At 37.7% G+C, this 17,393-nt stretch overlaps 2 protein-coding genes across 3 annotated transcripts; both read left to right on the top strand.

Moving 5' to 3' along the window:
• The first annotated feature begins 1,005 nt into the window (after positions 1–1,005).
• Positions 1,006–2,452, top strand: LOC113248245 (olfactory receptor 52E8-like). 2 transcript variants are annotated; one of them, XM_044380483.2, is made up of 2 exons: positions 1,006–1,020; positions 1,351–2,452. In XM_044380483.2, the coding sequence occupies exons 1-2, from the start codon at positions 1,006–1,008 to the stop codon at positions 2,266–2,268; spliced, it is 933 nt and encodes a 310-aa protein (XP_044236418.2). In that variant the 3' UTR covers positions 2,269–2,452. The 2 variants fall into 2 exon arrangements, with proteins under 2 accessions (XP_044236418.2, XP_026345399.3); XM_026489614.3 differs by lacking the exon at positions 1,006–1,020 and having other exon boundaries at positions 1,252–2,452.
• A 13,202-nt stretch (positions 2,453–15,654) lies between these two features.
• Positions 15,655–16,602, top strand: LOC113248246 (olfactory receptor 52E8). Its single transcript, XM_026489615.2, has one exon. It carries the CDS (start codon positions 15,667–15,669, stop codon positions 16,600–16,602), a length of 936 nt encoding a protein of 311 aa, XP_026345400.2. The 5' UTR covers positions 15,655–15,666.
• The last annotated feature ends 791 nt before the right edge of the window (positions 16,603–17,393 follow it).

Genomic DNA, 17,393 nt, shown 5'->3' with positions numbered 1-17,393 from the left:
TACCTAGATTAAAATAATCTCTCCATTCATGTTTCATCATAACTATAAAATATTCTTTGTCGAGTTTCTCCCTCTCCTAGTCATTTTTCAAATCTGATAGATAATATTTTTTCAAGAACAAATTATGATGGGAACTGAGTTATTTTCTAAAATATGACACTGAAATTGTTTGCTGTTCTGTCTCTTCTTCTTTTTAAGATTTTATTTATTTATTTGAGAGAGACAGGGAGAGCACACATGCACATGCAAGCACACAAGCAGAGGGGAGGGGCAGCGGGAGAGAGGAAGGGAGAGGGAGAAGCAGAACTCCCAGCTGAGCAGGGAGCCCAATGTGGGGCTTGATCCCAAGACCCTGAACTGAAGACAGCTGCTTAACCGACTCAGCCACCCAGGTGCCTCTTGTCCTGTCTCTTCTTAATTAGTTCTTCTATTTATGAATTTCTTAAATTGACAACTTTTATGTGGCAGAGGTTTTTCATGCATATGAATAAACAAAGGTAAATTGTTTCTTCTGCTCTAAGAACCAGACCACCTAGTATTCACAAGCACCCATAAAAATGTATAAACACAACTATGCACACGTCCACACAGGATTATGTACACTACATTTTGGGGTTTTTCGATTCCCTAATAGGGAAATGATTGGGATTACAAATACCAAAGAAAGCACTAAGCCCATTACGTAAAAATTTGTGGAACACGATCAGATACACAGGCTATGGAATTTAATGTTTCCCATTTATTTCTGGTTACACTCCAGAGTTTGAATTTCAACTGTACGGGGATATTCTTCTGTCCTCTTGTCTTTATGTCAGTTTTCTTATTAATCAGATTAAGTCTGGTTCTGTTTCTGGTACCACATGATGCTCAGGAGAGGACAGGACGAACTGAGGAGTGTCTTTAATCCTCTTTCCTTTTTCAAAAAATTTAAATATAATTAACATAAAACACTCTGTAAATTCAAGGTGTATGGTGTTTTGATTCAATGCATTTATATATTACTGTATGAATACCACCATAGTTTTTTCCTATCACATTACATAATTATCAATTTCTTTTTTGGAGTGAGAACACCTAAGACATAATCTTTTAGCAATTTTGAAGTATATAACATGGTATTGTTGACTGAAATAATTACTTAACTTCTTTTTGAATTAGAACGAGGGAAGATCAAAATTGAACATAATAATAAAAAATTAAAAAATGTTCTTTTGCATTTTACCAGAAATCTGGATGAAGGGAGAAGAGGAAAAAAATTCACTAATGGGAAGTCAATAATTGTCTCTGATGTGTACAAAGAATTGTGCAAAAATTGTGACAGAAGAAATAGCTATGCCTAATGACACCCAGTTCCATCCTTCTTCATTCCTCCTCCTGGGTATCCCAGGGCTGGAAGGTATGCACTTCTGGATTGGATTTCCCTTTTTCTTTGTATATCTTATTGCACTCCTGGGGAATGCTGTTGTCCTGTTGGCGATCCAGACTGAACATAGTCTCCATGAGCCCATGTACTACTTCCTGGCCATGTTGGACTCCATCGACCTGGGCTTGTCCACAGTTGCCATCCCCAAAATGCTGGGCATCTTCTGGTTCAGACTCAGGGATATATCTTTTGAAAGCTGCCTTTTGCAGATGTTCTTCATCCACTTCTTCACTGTCATGGAGAGCATTGTGTTGGTGGCCATGGCCTTTGACCGCTACATTGCCATTTGTAAACCCCTTCGGTACACCATGATCCTCACCAGCAGAATCATCAGCATCATTGGAGGCATTGCTATCCTGCGGAGTCTATGCATGGTGACCCCACTGGTGTTTCTTCTCCTGAGGCTGCCCTTCTGTGGCCACCATGTCATCCCTCATACCTACTGTGAACACATGGGCATTGCCCGTCTGGCCTGTGCCAGCATCAAAGTGAACATTCTGTTTGGCCTTGGCAACATTTCTCTCTTATTATTGGATGTGCTCCTTATAATTCTGTCCTATGTCAGGATCCTCCATGCTGTCTTCTGCCTGCCCTCCAGGGAGGCTCGACTCAAAGCTCTTAACACTTGTGGCTCCCACATTGGTGTCCTCTTAGCTTTTTTCACACCAGCGTTTTTCTCTTTCTTGACACACCGATTTGGCCACAATATTCCTCAATATATCCACATTTTCTTGGCCAATCTCTATGTGGTTGTTCCCCCAGCCCTCAATCCTGTAATCTATGGTGTCAGGACCAAGCAGATTAGGGAACGAGTCCTGAGGGTTTTCCTCAAGACAGATAGCTAACTAGTCAGAGGTCTTGGAAGGTCTGTGTTAGAGTTCATGTTTCCTGCATTTTAAAAAGTAGGGTTATTTTATGTCTAACCCAGCAGGAAGGAGGATGAATTGCAGGGGGGAATATTGAGACCAATATTATTTATCCAGAAGCTGCAACTTTTCTTTAAGAATTAGTAATAATGAGAATGTTGGTGATGATGTTGAAATTTGTATGCAAATCTAATTTTATAAGTACTTCCATTATTTTGCTATACCCTCAAGATAGTACTGTAAAATATATAGCACTTTCTCCATTTTTGAGATGAATATATTGATGTTTAGAAAAGATAAGTGATTTATTCAAATTCCATCATTAGTAGGAAGTAGTCATTTAAGCCAAAGAGGTGTCTTCAGGTTGCAATCCTCCTATACTTCAGAGGGTTATTAATGGAACAGAATGTGGAATAACATTGATAATATCTGAGAGATTATAAACAAGTAATGTGGCAGCTAGAATTATAAAAAATAATAATATCTTACACTAATATAGCAATGTATTCTAAATGTATATATAGAAATAGTATATATAGAGATAGATATTAACACATTATTTTATAGACATATATGCATATAATGTTCACCATAATCTGACCCAGTAGTTATATCATTTCCCCCATGTGTGTAGGGAAGCTGGCACAGTCATGAAATTAGAAATTAAAGGAAAAAGGAAAAAATAGAGCCTTAGACTGGCTTATGCATTCATAAATTAATATATATTTAATTTTTTGGATTATTTCTATAAATGATATTCATATAATATAATCATTATCTATATACCTATATTAAATTCTGGACTGTACACGTATCTATTTTTGAACATTAAACAGGCAAGGACACAATCTATTGTCTTTAAGCACTTACGTTAGGAAATTTCATTCTGAATTAGTTCAGAGAAATAAATGTCAGAGTAATAAATTTTTGAAAGGTGTGGTAATTAGCTGTTCCATTCATAGAAGACTGAAAGATTTTGGAGGAAGACTGTTTTAAGAATATCTTCAGTAAATGCTTTTTATATCTACTTCATGTGCCATTTATATAGTTAAGATAGAGAAATAGAGAAATAGGCAGTAGACTATACTGGTGGCATGTTGAGGAATATATAAAGCAAGATACCTAATTCAGCAGTGATTCAGTGATCTCCTGGAGCAAGCAGTCATGAAGGCAATCACTGGGTGACCAGATAAAAGCAGGATGCACTGTGCAGAAATATCTGTGTCTTCTATTCATAGACACTGTGAAATAGTACAGCATTCTCTGCCCTGGAAGCAGGGAAGCCACAAAGTTTTGATTCACGAATGGGAGGTTGAGCTGACAGCTTCATTTATGTCTTTTTGCTTTTGAGTTTCCTTAATAGGAAAGTGTGCTAAACCAGCTTGGTGCAGTTGTCAAAAATTCCAAATCACAAATTGGTTACCTTAGGAGAAAGTAGGATAAACACTAGTGGAGTTGGCAGAGACCAATGCCGAGGCCAGTGTGATGGAACCCCTAAGAAGACTAGAAGGCATTTTGAGATCATTGCATCCTGTCCTGTGTCCAAATACTTTCAAGTACTAGGGTCTAGGCTCAGTTTCTGTCCTTTTCCTGTGGTAGGTTTCAGGGAGTGATGACATGGAACATCTCACTCCTTTGGCTCTAGCTGCGGAATTTAGGCTGGGAGATTGTGGAAGTACTTGATGGTTCCATTCTTAGATAATATTCTCAGACCATGGTAATGTGCCTGAGTCTACTCCAAAGGAACCTATGTGGACATGGCAGCTGCAGGAGAATTTGGAAAGAGACAGAGCTCAGCCAGGTAGAGGGAAGGTATAGAAAGAAAGGATACCAAGGAATGTGGATAGAGAGAGAAAAATAACCTGATGAAAAGTAAAATGGATAAATAAAAAGGATTGCAAGAGTGAATCGGTAGACACATATTCTTTCACAATCACATACAGAAAAAAGTCGCAGAGACCCCAAATATATTTCCATTACTGTATTTGTCTCTGCGTCTTCCTCTGGTTTTGTTTTTTCTTTCTGTCTCTGAGTTAGTAGTTGTAACAGTTTAAACATATGTGTCCTGTGTATGTGTATGTGAGTGCTTATGTGTGTGTTTAAGTGTGTGTACATGTGTTCATAGGAGGGAAAGAGTAGGTGGTGTTTAAATTGGTGTGGACTGAATGTGTGTTATGTCTCAGCCATTGAATCAGCACTTCTATATAGAGATGGACAAGATTTTTCTCTGACTTTCCTCCTCCAAAATAATTTCTAAATCCATGGGACACAGAGGGACACAACATATATTAATGAGGGTGAGGCATATAACATATAAACAGAACACGTGTCAGGTTAGGGGTGGTATGCAGGGTTTATTAGGGAATTGCTGAGAAGTATTCCTGGACATTATGACCTCTCTGATGAAATTATTAAAAAATGGTCACTAAACATTCTAATGGTGGTAATGAGGAACAGAGAAAGTTTGGCAAGAGAGGGGTGCTCCAGGATAAGGAAATATGAAATAACACTGAAAGTTCAAGGACTTTTCTGAATTGACCAATTGATGTAAAGATAAATTTTCCCAGGTGATTATTTAGATGCCGGCATCGGGCACAGAATAGATACCTTTACGTGACAAGCTGAGAAGTTTGAACTGTACCCTGTAGATGATATAGACCTAATGATCCCTTTAAGCAGAGAATAGAGAGAATCGGACTTAAATATTAGAAAATTATTTTGGCATCTTAATGAATGGGCTAGAGAGGGATTGATACTCTCAGATACTTGAGCCTGAATGGTTGCTGTTAATTGCAGGATTCTGGCAACGTTGTTCTATGAGAGAAGCTCTCGACCCTAAAGAAATCTCTTACCTCTTCCTTGTTTTATCCCTTTTATGTGAGAAGATCAGGTACATTATCCTTTGCATTTTGTGCAAAACAGTCATCTGTCCCCTTGCTACAGTGTCTACAGATGAACATAAAGCTCTTTTCCTCAGAACCTGACAGTAAGCCTCCCACACCCCCAGAGCGCAGGGAAACTGTACTGACACGAGCACTTCCTGCTGGTGTCCCTTTAGCTAAGTAATCTGAGAAACACGAGAATTAACTTCTTTCTAAACAACTAATTTAGTCTTTGAATCTCTTGAAGGATTAACTATCTAAAATGAGGGCTGGTATAGACTGCTGTTGCCTCTAGAGCTTCAAGGAACTTTTCAGAAGAGATACTCAGCAGCAGGCACAGGTCTGGGTCTCAGACAAAAAAATACAAGGAATAGATCTTTTAGATCTTCGAGTGAATTTTAGAGTACAAGAAGAGATTAGTTGTATAGAAACGGGTGGAAGAAATAAGCAAGAAAAGAAATATTTCTGAGATCCTAATTTTTGATAATACTTCACATATTTAATCTCAACCCACAGATTATTTTGTATTTTAGATTTCATTAAGGCAAATTTCATATTTATTATCTGTCACCTATTTTGTTTTAAATTTATTTATTTATTTTTAAGTTTTAATTTAAATTCCAGTTCGCTACCATACTGTATGATACTAGTTTCAGGTGTACAATACGGTGATTCAATACGTCCATACAGCACCCTGTGCTCATCACAAGAGCCCTCATTAGTCCCCATCACCTTCCCCCCACCTCCCCTCTGGGAACCATCATTTTGTTCTTTATAGTTAAGAGTCTGTTTCTTGGTTTGCCTCTCTCTCCGTTTCTTTTTTTCCCCTTTGTTTGTTTTATGTCTTAAATTCCACATATGAGTGAAATCGTATGGTATTTGTCTTTCTGACTGACTTATTTCGTTTAGCATTATAGTCTCTAGCTCCATCCATGTCATTGCAAATGGCAAGATTTCATTCTTTTTTATGGGTGAGTAGTATTCCACTGTATGTATATACCACCTCTTCTTTATCCACTCATTATTTGATGGACACTTGGGCTCTTTCCATAATTTGGCTATGGTTGATAGCACTGCTGTAAACATCAGGGTGTGTGTATCCCCTTGAATTAGTATTTTTATATTCTTCGGGTAAATACCCCATAGTGCAAATGCTAGATTGTAAGGTAGTTCTATTTTTAACTTTTAAAAAAATATTTAATTTATTTTAGAGCGAGAGAGAGAGAGAGAGAGAGTGAACATGAACAGGGGAAAGGGCAGAAGAAGCGGGAAAGAGAGTCTTCAGATACGACCTGGGGCTGGATTTCATGACCCTGCAATCAGGACCTGAGCTGAAGCCAAGAGTCGGATGCTCAATACACTCTGCCACCCATGTGTCCCCTATTTTGAACTTTTTGAGGAACCTCCATACTGTTTTCCAGAGTGGCTGCACCAGTTTGCATTCTAACCAACAGTGCAAGAGGGTTCCCCTTTCACTGCATCCTCACTAACACCTGTTGTTTCTTGTGTTGTTGATTTTAGCCATTCCATCTGTCTATTACTTTTTGCTTTGAATATTTTGAAGTTATATTTTGAAGTGGATAAATATTCTTGATTCTCATGTATCTTATGTCTCTTCCTTTAAATAATTGTTACCTTGAATTCTGTTGTTTCATAACAGGTCTACCTGTACAGCAGAGTTTATCTCATTTCATTTTCTCAATACTTCAAAAAAATTAGAAGTGCTTTGTCATTTAAAAATGTTTTATAAAACATTTGTCATACATACAGAAAATTGAAAAAATAGGGTGTCAAACAACCATATATCCACATTCAAGAATTGTTAGTATTTTCACATGTATGTTTCACATGTGCACATGCAAATACACACACATGTAATTTATGAAACATGCTAAGGTAAATTACAGATATTATGATACTTCACCCATAAATACTGCAGTATACTTGTCTATAAATGGATTTTTGTGATATAACCACTGTTCCACTATATGTGTCTCTGTTATGTGTATGTGTCTTTGTGTGTCTGTGTGAAATCGTTCAAGGCACTAGGTGATTTTCTATGTATTATGTCATATTTTTATATTTTTATTACATATGGAATCAGAAACTTTAATAAGACTACTGTATAAGTGGTGCTCTGAGCTCAACATTGAGTCACATTAGGACATAACAGAACATTTCATTATTCCCTTATTAATGATGCTAGATTTGATTAATGATAAAATGACAGTGTAACGTCTTTGTAAAGCTCATTTTAGCTGCACCTGTTTCTAGACATGGTTATCTGCTTCTTACAAGAGCCAAGTTGGTTTCTTAATGTGACAGCAAATTTATGTAGGGATAAAATAGGGAGAGGAAGGAAGGAGGGCTGAGAATAGAGTTTCTTATAATGCCAAAAAATAACTAAAAGCACAATAAGTAGAGAAAATGTACAAATCACTGGTAAGCAGTTCAATAAATTTTCAGAAAGTGATAGAATCCATGAACCACAACTCATTAGAAACAGAATTTACTAGCAAACAAAAAACCCAGTATGATGTTTAATTTTATATGCCAACTTGACTGGGTCACACAGTGCTCAGATATTTGGTTAAAAATTATTTTTGGGTGTGTCTGTGGGTGCATTTCTGCATGAGATTAGCATTTGAATCAGTAGACTGAGTGAAGCAGATTGCCCTCCCCACTGCCGATCGGTCTCATCCAATCTGGCGAAGGCCTGAATGAAACAAAAGAATGAGTAGGAATTCTTTTTCCTATCTGACTTTGAGTTGGGACATAGTCTTTCCTGCCTTCAGTTTTGGACTCAGATTCAGGCAGGAATTACACCATTGGCTCTCTTGGTTCTCAGGGCCTTAGACTCAGACTGGTACATATACTACTAGTTCTCTTGGTTCTCTGGCCCACGTAATAGGACCAGAACTATATCATTGGTTCTCCTGTGTCTCCATAGCTGACTTCAGATCTTAGTGAGCCCATTCCTTATGGGTGAGCCTATTCCTTACAGTGTTAATCACTATCTCTATGTATGTATATATGTATATATCTATCGATCGATCAATCAATTTATCATCTATCACTTATTGTTTCTGTTTCTCTGGAGAACTCAGACTAATATGCCCCTTTGCAGTTCCTACCTACCAAAAAATAATCATTATCCTAATTTCTATCACTGTCTACAAGTTTTGTCTAGTTTTAACTTTATATAAATGAAATCATCACACTATGGTCACATTTATATGTGGCTTTTAAAAATTCAACTCTTGGGGTACCTGGGGGTGCAGTCAGTTGAGTGTCTTGGTTTCAGCCCAGGTTGTGTTCTCAGTGTCGAGAGATCAAACTCCACATTGGGCTCCGCACTCAGCATGGAGTGTGATTGAGATTCTCTCTCCCTCTCCTGCCACTTTTGCTCTCTCTCTCTTAAATAAATAAATAGATAAATCTTTTTTAAAAAAATTCAACTCTTTAATGAGATCCATTCTGGTCATTGCATGTGGGAGTGATTTGCTCATTTCTATTGTTGTATGTTATTGTGCAGTGTGAATATACCATACTTTATCGATCTATTCTACTGTTAACAATAAGGTTATTTCCATTTTTGGCCTGTAGTAGGCAACCTCAAAAATTGCTTCCACTGATCCTTACCTCTCAGTATTGATGCCCTATGTAATCCTCTCCCCTTGGTTGTGGGTTTTAGTGACTCCCTTCTAGCAAATCAAATGGGGCAAGAGTTGATGGGATGTCACTTCCGAGTTTTGGTTTCAAAAATACTATAGCTTTTATTTTTAGCAACTTATTTTGCTCTCTTTAGCCCACTCACTCTGAGAGGAGCTAACAATGAGCTGCTTCCTAGAGACACCCACAAGGTGAGGAAAGTACATATGGACTGATAGCTCATGAGGACCTGAGGGTTTTTAATGGCCATGTGATTTGTTGGTAGTGCATGCCCCCGATGAACACTGACATGACTGTGGCTCCCACTGCCTATACCTCTTACCTTTTACCCCCCCCATTTTTTTATTTTGGCAAAATGCGCATAACACAAAATTTATCATTAACCATTTTTAAGTGTACAATTTAGTTTTACTAAATACATTTATAATGTTTTGCAGCCAACACCACCATCCATCTCCTTAATGTTTTCCATCTTATAAAATTGAAACTCTATACCCATTAAATAATAACTCCCCACTACTCACTTGAATAGCCCTTGGCAAACACCATTTTATTTTGTTTTTATGATTTGGACTACTTGAAAAATGAGCTATTGGGGCTTCATCAAGATAAAAATCTTCGGCACAATAAAGGAAACAGTAGACAGAACTAAAAGGCAACCTGTGGAATGGGAAAAGATATTTGCAAATGACATAACAGATAAAGGGCTGATACCCAAGACCTATATAGAACCTCTCAAACTCAACACCCAAAAACCAAATAATCTTGTCAAGAAATGGGCAGAAGACATGAACAGACACTTCTCCAAAGAAGACATACACATGAAAAAAATGCTCCACATCACTTGCCATCAGGGAAGTACTAATCAAAACCACAAAGCGATACCACGTTACTCCATTTATAATGGCTAAAATTAACAAGACAGGGAACAATAAACGTTGGCGAGGATGTAGAGAAAGGGGAACCCTCTTACACTGTTGGTGGGAATGCAAGTTGGTACAGCCACTTTGGAAAATAGTATGGAGGTTCCTCAAAAAATTAAAGATAGAGCTACCCTATGACCTGGCAATTGCACTACTGGGTATTTACCCAAGAGATACAGATGTAGTGAAAAGAAGGGGCACCTGCACCTCAATGCTCGTAAGAGCAGTGTCCACAATAACTAAACTGTGGAAGGAGTCAAGATGTCCTTTGACAGATAAATGGATAAAGAAGATGTGGTTCAGGGGCGCCTGGGTGGCACAGTGGTTAAGCATCTGCCTTCGGCTCAGGGCGTGATCCCGGCGTTACGGGATCGAGCCCCACATCAGGCTCCTCCGCTGTGAGCCTGCTTCTTCCTCTCCCACTCCGCCTGCTTGTGTTCCCTCTCTCGCTGTCTCTATCTCTGTCGAATAAATAAATAAAATCTTAAAAAAAAAAAAAGATGTGGTTCATATTTACAATGGAATATTACTCAGCCATCAAAAAGGATGAAAACTACCATTTGCATCAACATGGATGGAACTGGAGTGTATTATGCTAAATGAAATAAGTCAAGCAGAGAAAGACAATTATCATATGGTTTCACTAATACATAGAATATAAGGAATAGAGCAAAGGACAATAGGGGAAGGGAGGGAAACCTGAATGGGAAGAAATCAGAGAAGGAGACAGATTGTGAGAGACTCTGGACTCTGGGAAACAAATTGAGCGTTGCAGGAGGGAGGGGGGTGGGAGGATGGGGTAACTGGGTAATGGGTATTAAGGAAGGCACGTGATCTGATGAGCACTGGGTGTTACAGGCAACTAATGAATCATTGAACAATACATCAAAAACTAATGATGTACTATATGTTAGCTAATTGAACTTAATAATTAAAAAAAATTAAAATCTCATGTAATTGGAATCATATAATATTTGTCTTTGTCTTTTTGTAACTGGCTTATTTCACTTAGCATGATGTCCTCAAGGTTCATCCATGTTGTAGCATGTGTCAAAACTTCCTTCCTTTTTAAGGCTGAATAATATTCCATTGGATGTGTATACCACACTTTGCTTATCCATTCATATATCAACGGACATTTGAGTTGCTTCCATGTTTTAGCTATGGTGAATAATGGCGCTATGAATATAGATGTACAAATATCTCTTCAGGTCCCTTCTTTCAACTCTTTTGTATATCTATCTGGACGTGGAACTGCTGGATCATATGGTAATTCTATTTTTAATTTTTTGAGGAGCCACCATACTGTTTTCTACAGTGATTGTACCCTTTCACTTCCCCACTCTTAGTGATAAGAGTTCAAATTTATTCACACCCTTGCCAATACTTACTGTTTTTTGTGTAGTAGCCATTCTAATGGATATGATATCTCTTAATTTTTGATGTATTACTTTTTGTCTTTTTTATAGGGACTAATCACCAGATACAATTAGGAATAGAAATGGTAATAATTATTGGGACACCTGGGTGGCTCAGTCGTTAAGCCTCTGCCTTCGGCTCAGGGCACAATCCCGGCATTCTGGGATCGAGCCCCACATCAGGCTCCTATGCTGGGAGCCTGCTTCTTCCTCTCCCACTCCCTCTGCTTGTGTTCCCTCTCTCACTGGCTGTCTCTGTCTGTGTCATATAAATAAATAAAATCTTTAAAAAAATGGTAATAATTATTAACTCTATTTTGTTCCTGATCCTTGGGGAAAATATTTCAAATATTTTCGAGCATGATGGTTGTGGGAGTTTTAGGAACACAGGCACTATGAACTACGCACTACGCAGACTTCTATTTGTTCTCATGTCTTTTTGGTGAGGTTGCTTCCCTAGCTTGATATCAAGTAGAAAATTCATACAAATAGAGTTATATATGACAACGTTTTATTATATTTTATAATATATTTTGGGAATTTATTCTGTTTCTCTTTTTATGATTAATAAGTGTTTACAAAATTTTAGTAGTTTTTCTGAAGAATGATGTTGTACCTTGTTGATTGGTTATAGTTTTTCTATTTTATTATTTTAATCATTTATGTTTGTTACTCTTTTCACCCTGTATAATTATTTTGTCATTTCTGATTAGTTAGAATGGATACTTAAACTACTTATTTCAACACGCTTTCTTTCCAAATACATGCATTTAATGCATGCTCTTTTTCGTACAGACAATTGTGGTCTTATCAGACAAGTTTTTTGGAGCATTTTCCAAATAACTCATGTGTACTTGCCTTGTCACCAATGAGATATATGAAGACGTAAAAGACTTTTTTTTTCTTTCTCAGAAATCTCGTGAGGACAAAGTATTATGAAGGGGAGAGTGATCAGTATTGCAAAAGAGATTCCCTAATGGCTACTAATTAAACGATGTCAAAATCTCAAAGATACAATGGTACCCATCTCAGGGGAAGCAGGGCTTTAATAAAAACATATTAAACATGTTAAATAGTGTGCCCCACAAAGCTGCCAAGTGGTGTTACAAAGTGTCCCTTCTTAGAGATTTAAGACTAAGGTAAGCCATATCAAGGTTGAAGTGTGGGATTCAGTGGGAGAGATGGGAAAGGGCTTATGCCAAATCCATGTAGGAGGGCAAGTCAAAGTATGAAGAGGGAAAACACAATCACACTCATGACTTCCCATGGCTACACATGTTTTCCTAAATATGTGTATATCTATGACCAACTGAAGATGCACTGATATATCCTGTATCCATTTAACTATTGTTTCTGAATCCATATATAGGTGTCACATATGATAGCAAGAAGGAAAGGGTGGACTTCATTTCTTCTAAAAAGTACCAAGTATAGTAAAGATAATCAACAAATATATTTTTGAATGCAAAAATTTGTGAAGAAATTATTTATGAAGCATGGACTTAAACGATAGAGTTTTATAAAAATGCAACCCAAGATTAAGGTTGTGAAGCAGCTGATAAAGGGAACGATGGCCATGAGATTGAGGGATTAAGCAGGATAAAATGAGAGCACACATATCATCTCTTCTCACCCTTCTCAGATATGTGGCCCAGAATGAGGCATGTATGTGGGCTGTGGTGGAGGTAATTGGAATAGGGTAGAGTAAGAAGATTTAAGGTTGAGGAAATGACTGCTAGAAAATTCCAGAGAGGACCTTCAAATTCAGAATTCAGAGAGAAAGGACTGGAATGTAGTGTTACTTCTGAACATGATCCAGGCTATAGGATACACAAATAAACGTTGAAATAATACATCTGTACACAATGTAGGGTGATAAGTGACTGGGTGCTTTCAGCAATATTTGTAGACTTAGAAATGATGTTTTCTCAGATAGAAAAGAAGCTCCATTTAAAAGGAATCTTTGGGGGTACCTGGGGGGCTCAGTCAGTTAAGTGTCAATTTTTGGCGTTGGCTCAGGTCATGATCTCAGGGTTGTGAGATTGAGCCCCACGTCAGGCTCTCCACTCAGTGGGAGTCTGCTTAAGGATTCTCTTCCTCTGCCCCTCCCCTGCTATTTCTCTCTTTATCCCTCTCAAATAAATAAATAAATCTTTCAAAAAATCTTTTAGAAAATTCACAATTGTAAGTGGGATAAATTTTCTTGGGACATGGCTTATTTTATTTTTTGTTTGTATTTTATGTAGCTCTAAAAGTGACTGAGATAATGAGCATTGAAGAGTCCATAGACCTTTATAAGCCTACCTTAATCTCTGTAAAAAGTAAAAAACAGGACCAAGATTATAGGGTTATGTTCTGGCAGGCTACTGTGCTTTCTTTCCTCACTTTATCCTGTGCCTTCCATTCTGAACAAAATTTCTTCCTCCTCCTCCTCCACCTCCTCCTCCTCCTCCTCTTGCTTCTGCTTCTTTTTAAATGGTTGTGCAATGGTTTTAAATGACTTTTTAGCATAGTCTAACTTCTCCGTGGAGTTTTTATTGCCCCATCACCACACTTACAGCACTGTGCCCAAATTTCTATCACAGCACTAGCCCTGCAGTTTTCAAATTTCTCCTTTGGAAATTTATCTTCCTCATTTTATATTTATATAATTTGAGAGACAGAGAGAAGAGGAGCAATCAGGGGGAGGAGAAGAGGGAGAGGGACAAGCAGACTTTGTGCTGAGTTCAAAGCCTGGTGCAGGGCTCAATTCTATGACCCTGAGATCATGACCTGGACTGAAATCAAAAGTCAGACGCTTAACGGACTGATCCTTCCAGATGCCCCATGGGTCTTCTTGAGAGTATGTGACAGGGCCTTATTCAAACTGGCATTTTAATCACCTGATCATTGCTGGCACATATATGACCTGTGAGATCTTTGATGGGATAAATTGTGACGTGTACTACTCCACCTCCCTTGTGTATTCTCCAGTGAGAAACAGAAGAATTGTATCTTTAACCTTCACCTTCTCATTAACCAACTGAGAACTTCAAAGATATCCTCTCCAGCCTCAGTAAACCAAATTTACATATATATTCTCTTTTCAGAAAGAATTTCCAGTATTTTATTTTTATTTACTAAACGTTATTAGCTTCAAATGGCTGCAGTTGTTTTCCAGGTACGTGTTTCGTTCTGGGTTTCAAGTAGAGTACTGACCTTCATATGTATTTATTTTTGCTGAGTGCCATTCAGCTCTGAATTCCCCCAAATGTCCACATTTCCTCTGAATTTGAATGAAATTTTTCCGTGCATTACATACATCACACTCAATCACTTAAGTTGTTCAGTAATAGCTGTCTCTCATGTTGATTGCTCTAAATCCTAAATTCCCTGTAAACGGGTTTATAGCCTTCCCATAGTTAAAAAGAGGACTCAAAACAAAGTCCCTTGAAATTCTTCTGTGCAATGAACAGGGAAACATCCATAAAGACACTAACATCCCAGATAGAAAACAGTGCTGGTAGGAGATAAATTATGTTGGTAAAGTGCTTCTGAGTTCTCCCTTTCTATGTAAGTCTGAGATAATATTTGAAAATTGTCTATCACAAACAATTATCCAATCTCCAGGTGGCTCATCCCTTGAGAGTTTCTTTAGTGGGTATTTCACTGTGTGGGCTCTCCAAATGACAGGCTTATCTATATTAATGTAATTTTTGAATTCATTTAATTATAAGTAAAAATACTCTGACAATTATTTCTTTCTCATTTTTCAATCATTTTTCAGAATGATTGTTATAATTTCTTTTATTTCAAAATCAGTTATGATTGGATGGGAAGGTATTTTCTGAGACAATGTATTGAAATTAGTTACTGGTCTGCTTCTTACTTAATTTCTTTATTTAATGAACTTTTATAATTAAGAATTTTTATGTGCCAGACCATTTATAATACATGTGAATAAACAAGCATAAGTCTTTATTTTTGTCCTCAAAATCAGACAGTAGTTTCACTAGCATGAAAATGCTTACACACATAGTTGTACACTTTACCTTTGGTGTTTGCATGTCCCTAATAAGGGAATGGTTGAGATCACAAATACCAAAAAAAATCACTGTGCACTTTAGGTGTGTGTAAAAGTACCAGATATGCAGAGCCTGGAACTTTGTTTTCCAACCTGGTTTTATCTAGGCTTATGATTATGAACTTCTATATGTCACAGAGATGTTTTTCTCTTATCCCTTCTTCATGTCTAACATTGTCTAGTATGGAATATGGCTGCAGAGTCAGCTTGATTCTGGTTTTACACTCAAGTGAGGCTAGCAGAATATGAGAAGAGTAGTTTATGTTCATTCTGAATGGAAACAAAGAAAAGTTACAATGCTGTTTTACGTTTTACCAGGAATCTAGGCAAAGGGAGAAGAGGAAAAAAATTCACTAATGGGAAGTCAATAATTGTATCTGCAATAGAATTGTGCAAACACTGTGGCAGAAAGAATAGCTATGCCTAATGACACCCAGTTCCATCCTTCTTCATTCCTCCTCCTGGGTATCCCAGGGCTGGAAGGTATGCACTTCTGGATTGGATTTCCCTTTTTCTTTGTATATCTTATTGCACTCCTGGGGAATGTTGCTGTCTTGTTTGTGATCCAGACTGAACATAGTCTCCATGAGCCCATGTACTACTTCCTGGCCATGTTGGACTCCATCGACCTGGGCTTGTCCACAGCCGCCATCCCCAAAATGCTGGGCATCTTCTGGTTCAGACTTAGGGATATATCTTTTGAAAGCTGCCTTTCCCAGATGTTCTTCATCCACTTCTTCACTAGCATGGAGAGCGTTGTGTTGGTGGCCATGGCCTTTGACCGCTACATTGCTATTTGTAAACCCCTTCAGTACACCATGATCCTCACCAGCAGAATCATCAGCATCATTGGAGGCATTGCTATCCTGCGGAGTCTATGCATGGTGACCCCACTGGTGTTTCTTCTCCTGAGGCTGCCCTTCTGTGGCCACCATGTCATCCCTCATACCTACTGTGAACACATGGGCATTGCCCGTCTGGCCTGTGCCAGCATCAAAGTGAACATTCTGTTTGGCCTTGGCAACATTTCTCTCTTATTATTGGATGTGCTCCTTATAATTCTGTCCTATGTCAGGATCCTCCATGCTGTCTTCTGCCTGCCCTCCAGGGAGGCTCGACTCAAAGCTCTCAACACCTGTGGCTCCCACATTGGTGTCCTCTTAGCTTTTTTCACACCAGCGTTTTTCTCTTTCTTGACACACCGATTTGGCCACAATATTCCTCAATATATCCACATTTTCTTGGCCAACCTCTATGTGGTTGTTCCCCCAGCCCTCAATCCTGTAATCTACGGTGTCAGGACCAAGCAGATTAGGGAACGAGTCCAGAGGGTTTTCCTCAAGACAGATAGCTAGGAAGGTCTGTGTTAGAGTTCATGTTTCCTGCATTTTAAAAAGTAGGGTTATTTTATGTCTAACCCAGCAGGAAGGAGGATGAATTGCAGGGGAATATTGAGACCAGTAACATTATCTTTGAATGGCAGGTTTTATATTTAAAGTTAATAATATGTACATTGATAATATCGGATTGGGACAATTAGATATCCAAATGCAAAAAGAATAATTTAGATTCTTATTTTACATCATAGAAAAATTAACCTACAATGGACAAGTGCTAAAGTATAAAAACCAACACAAAAATTATTTGTAATATTGCTCACATAAAATTTTATAGATATGAGAACAATAGTAAGAAATATTTTTAAATGATTGGACTTCACTAAAATTAAAATAATATATATATTTTCTTCAAAAGATACTAGTAATAAAATGAAAAAGGAAGACATAATCTGAGAGAAAATATTTATACCTCGTGTACGATAAAGGGCTTGTATAAAAATATATAAAGAACTCTTGTAATTCAATTATAAAGTGTCAAATTACTCAATTAGATTAGAAAAGTATCATACATACATTTGTTAATACACATAAATAACTAGTCAATAAGTACATAAAAATGCACTTTATAATTCGTCACTATGGATATGCATATTAAAACCACAGGGTTGAAAGTCAGCCCCTCTCTCTGTCCAATACAAATTCCCTTAGAGGTGTATTTCCTGAGAGTACTTCTCAGTGTATCTTCTATATGAAACTCTCCATCTCAGAAGCTATTTCTTGGGAACCAAGTTGATGAAAGGTCATTT

This window comes from Ursus arctos, unplaced genomic scaffold (assembly GCF_023065955.2).
Source record: "Ursus arctos isolate Adak ecotype North America unplaced genomic scaffold, UrsArc2.0 scaffold_22, whole genome shotgun sequence".
Lineage (NCBI taxonomy): Eukaryota > Metazoa > Chordata > Mammalia > Carnivora > Ursidae > Ursus > Ursus arctos.
This window is presented reverse-complemented; position numbering and strand designations above follow the sequence as displayed.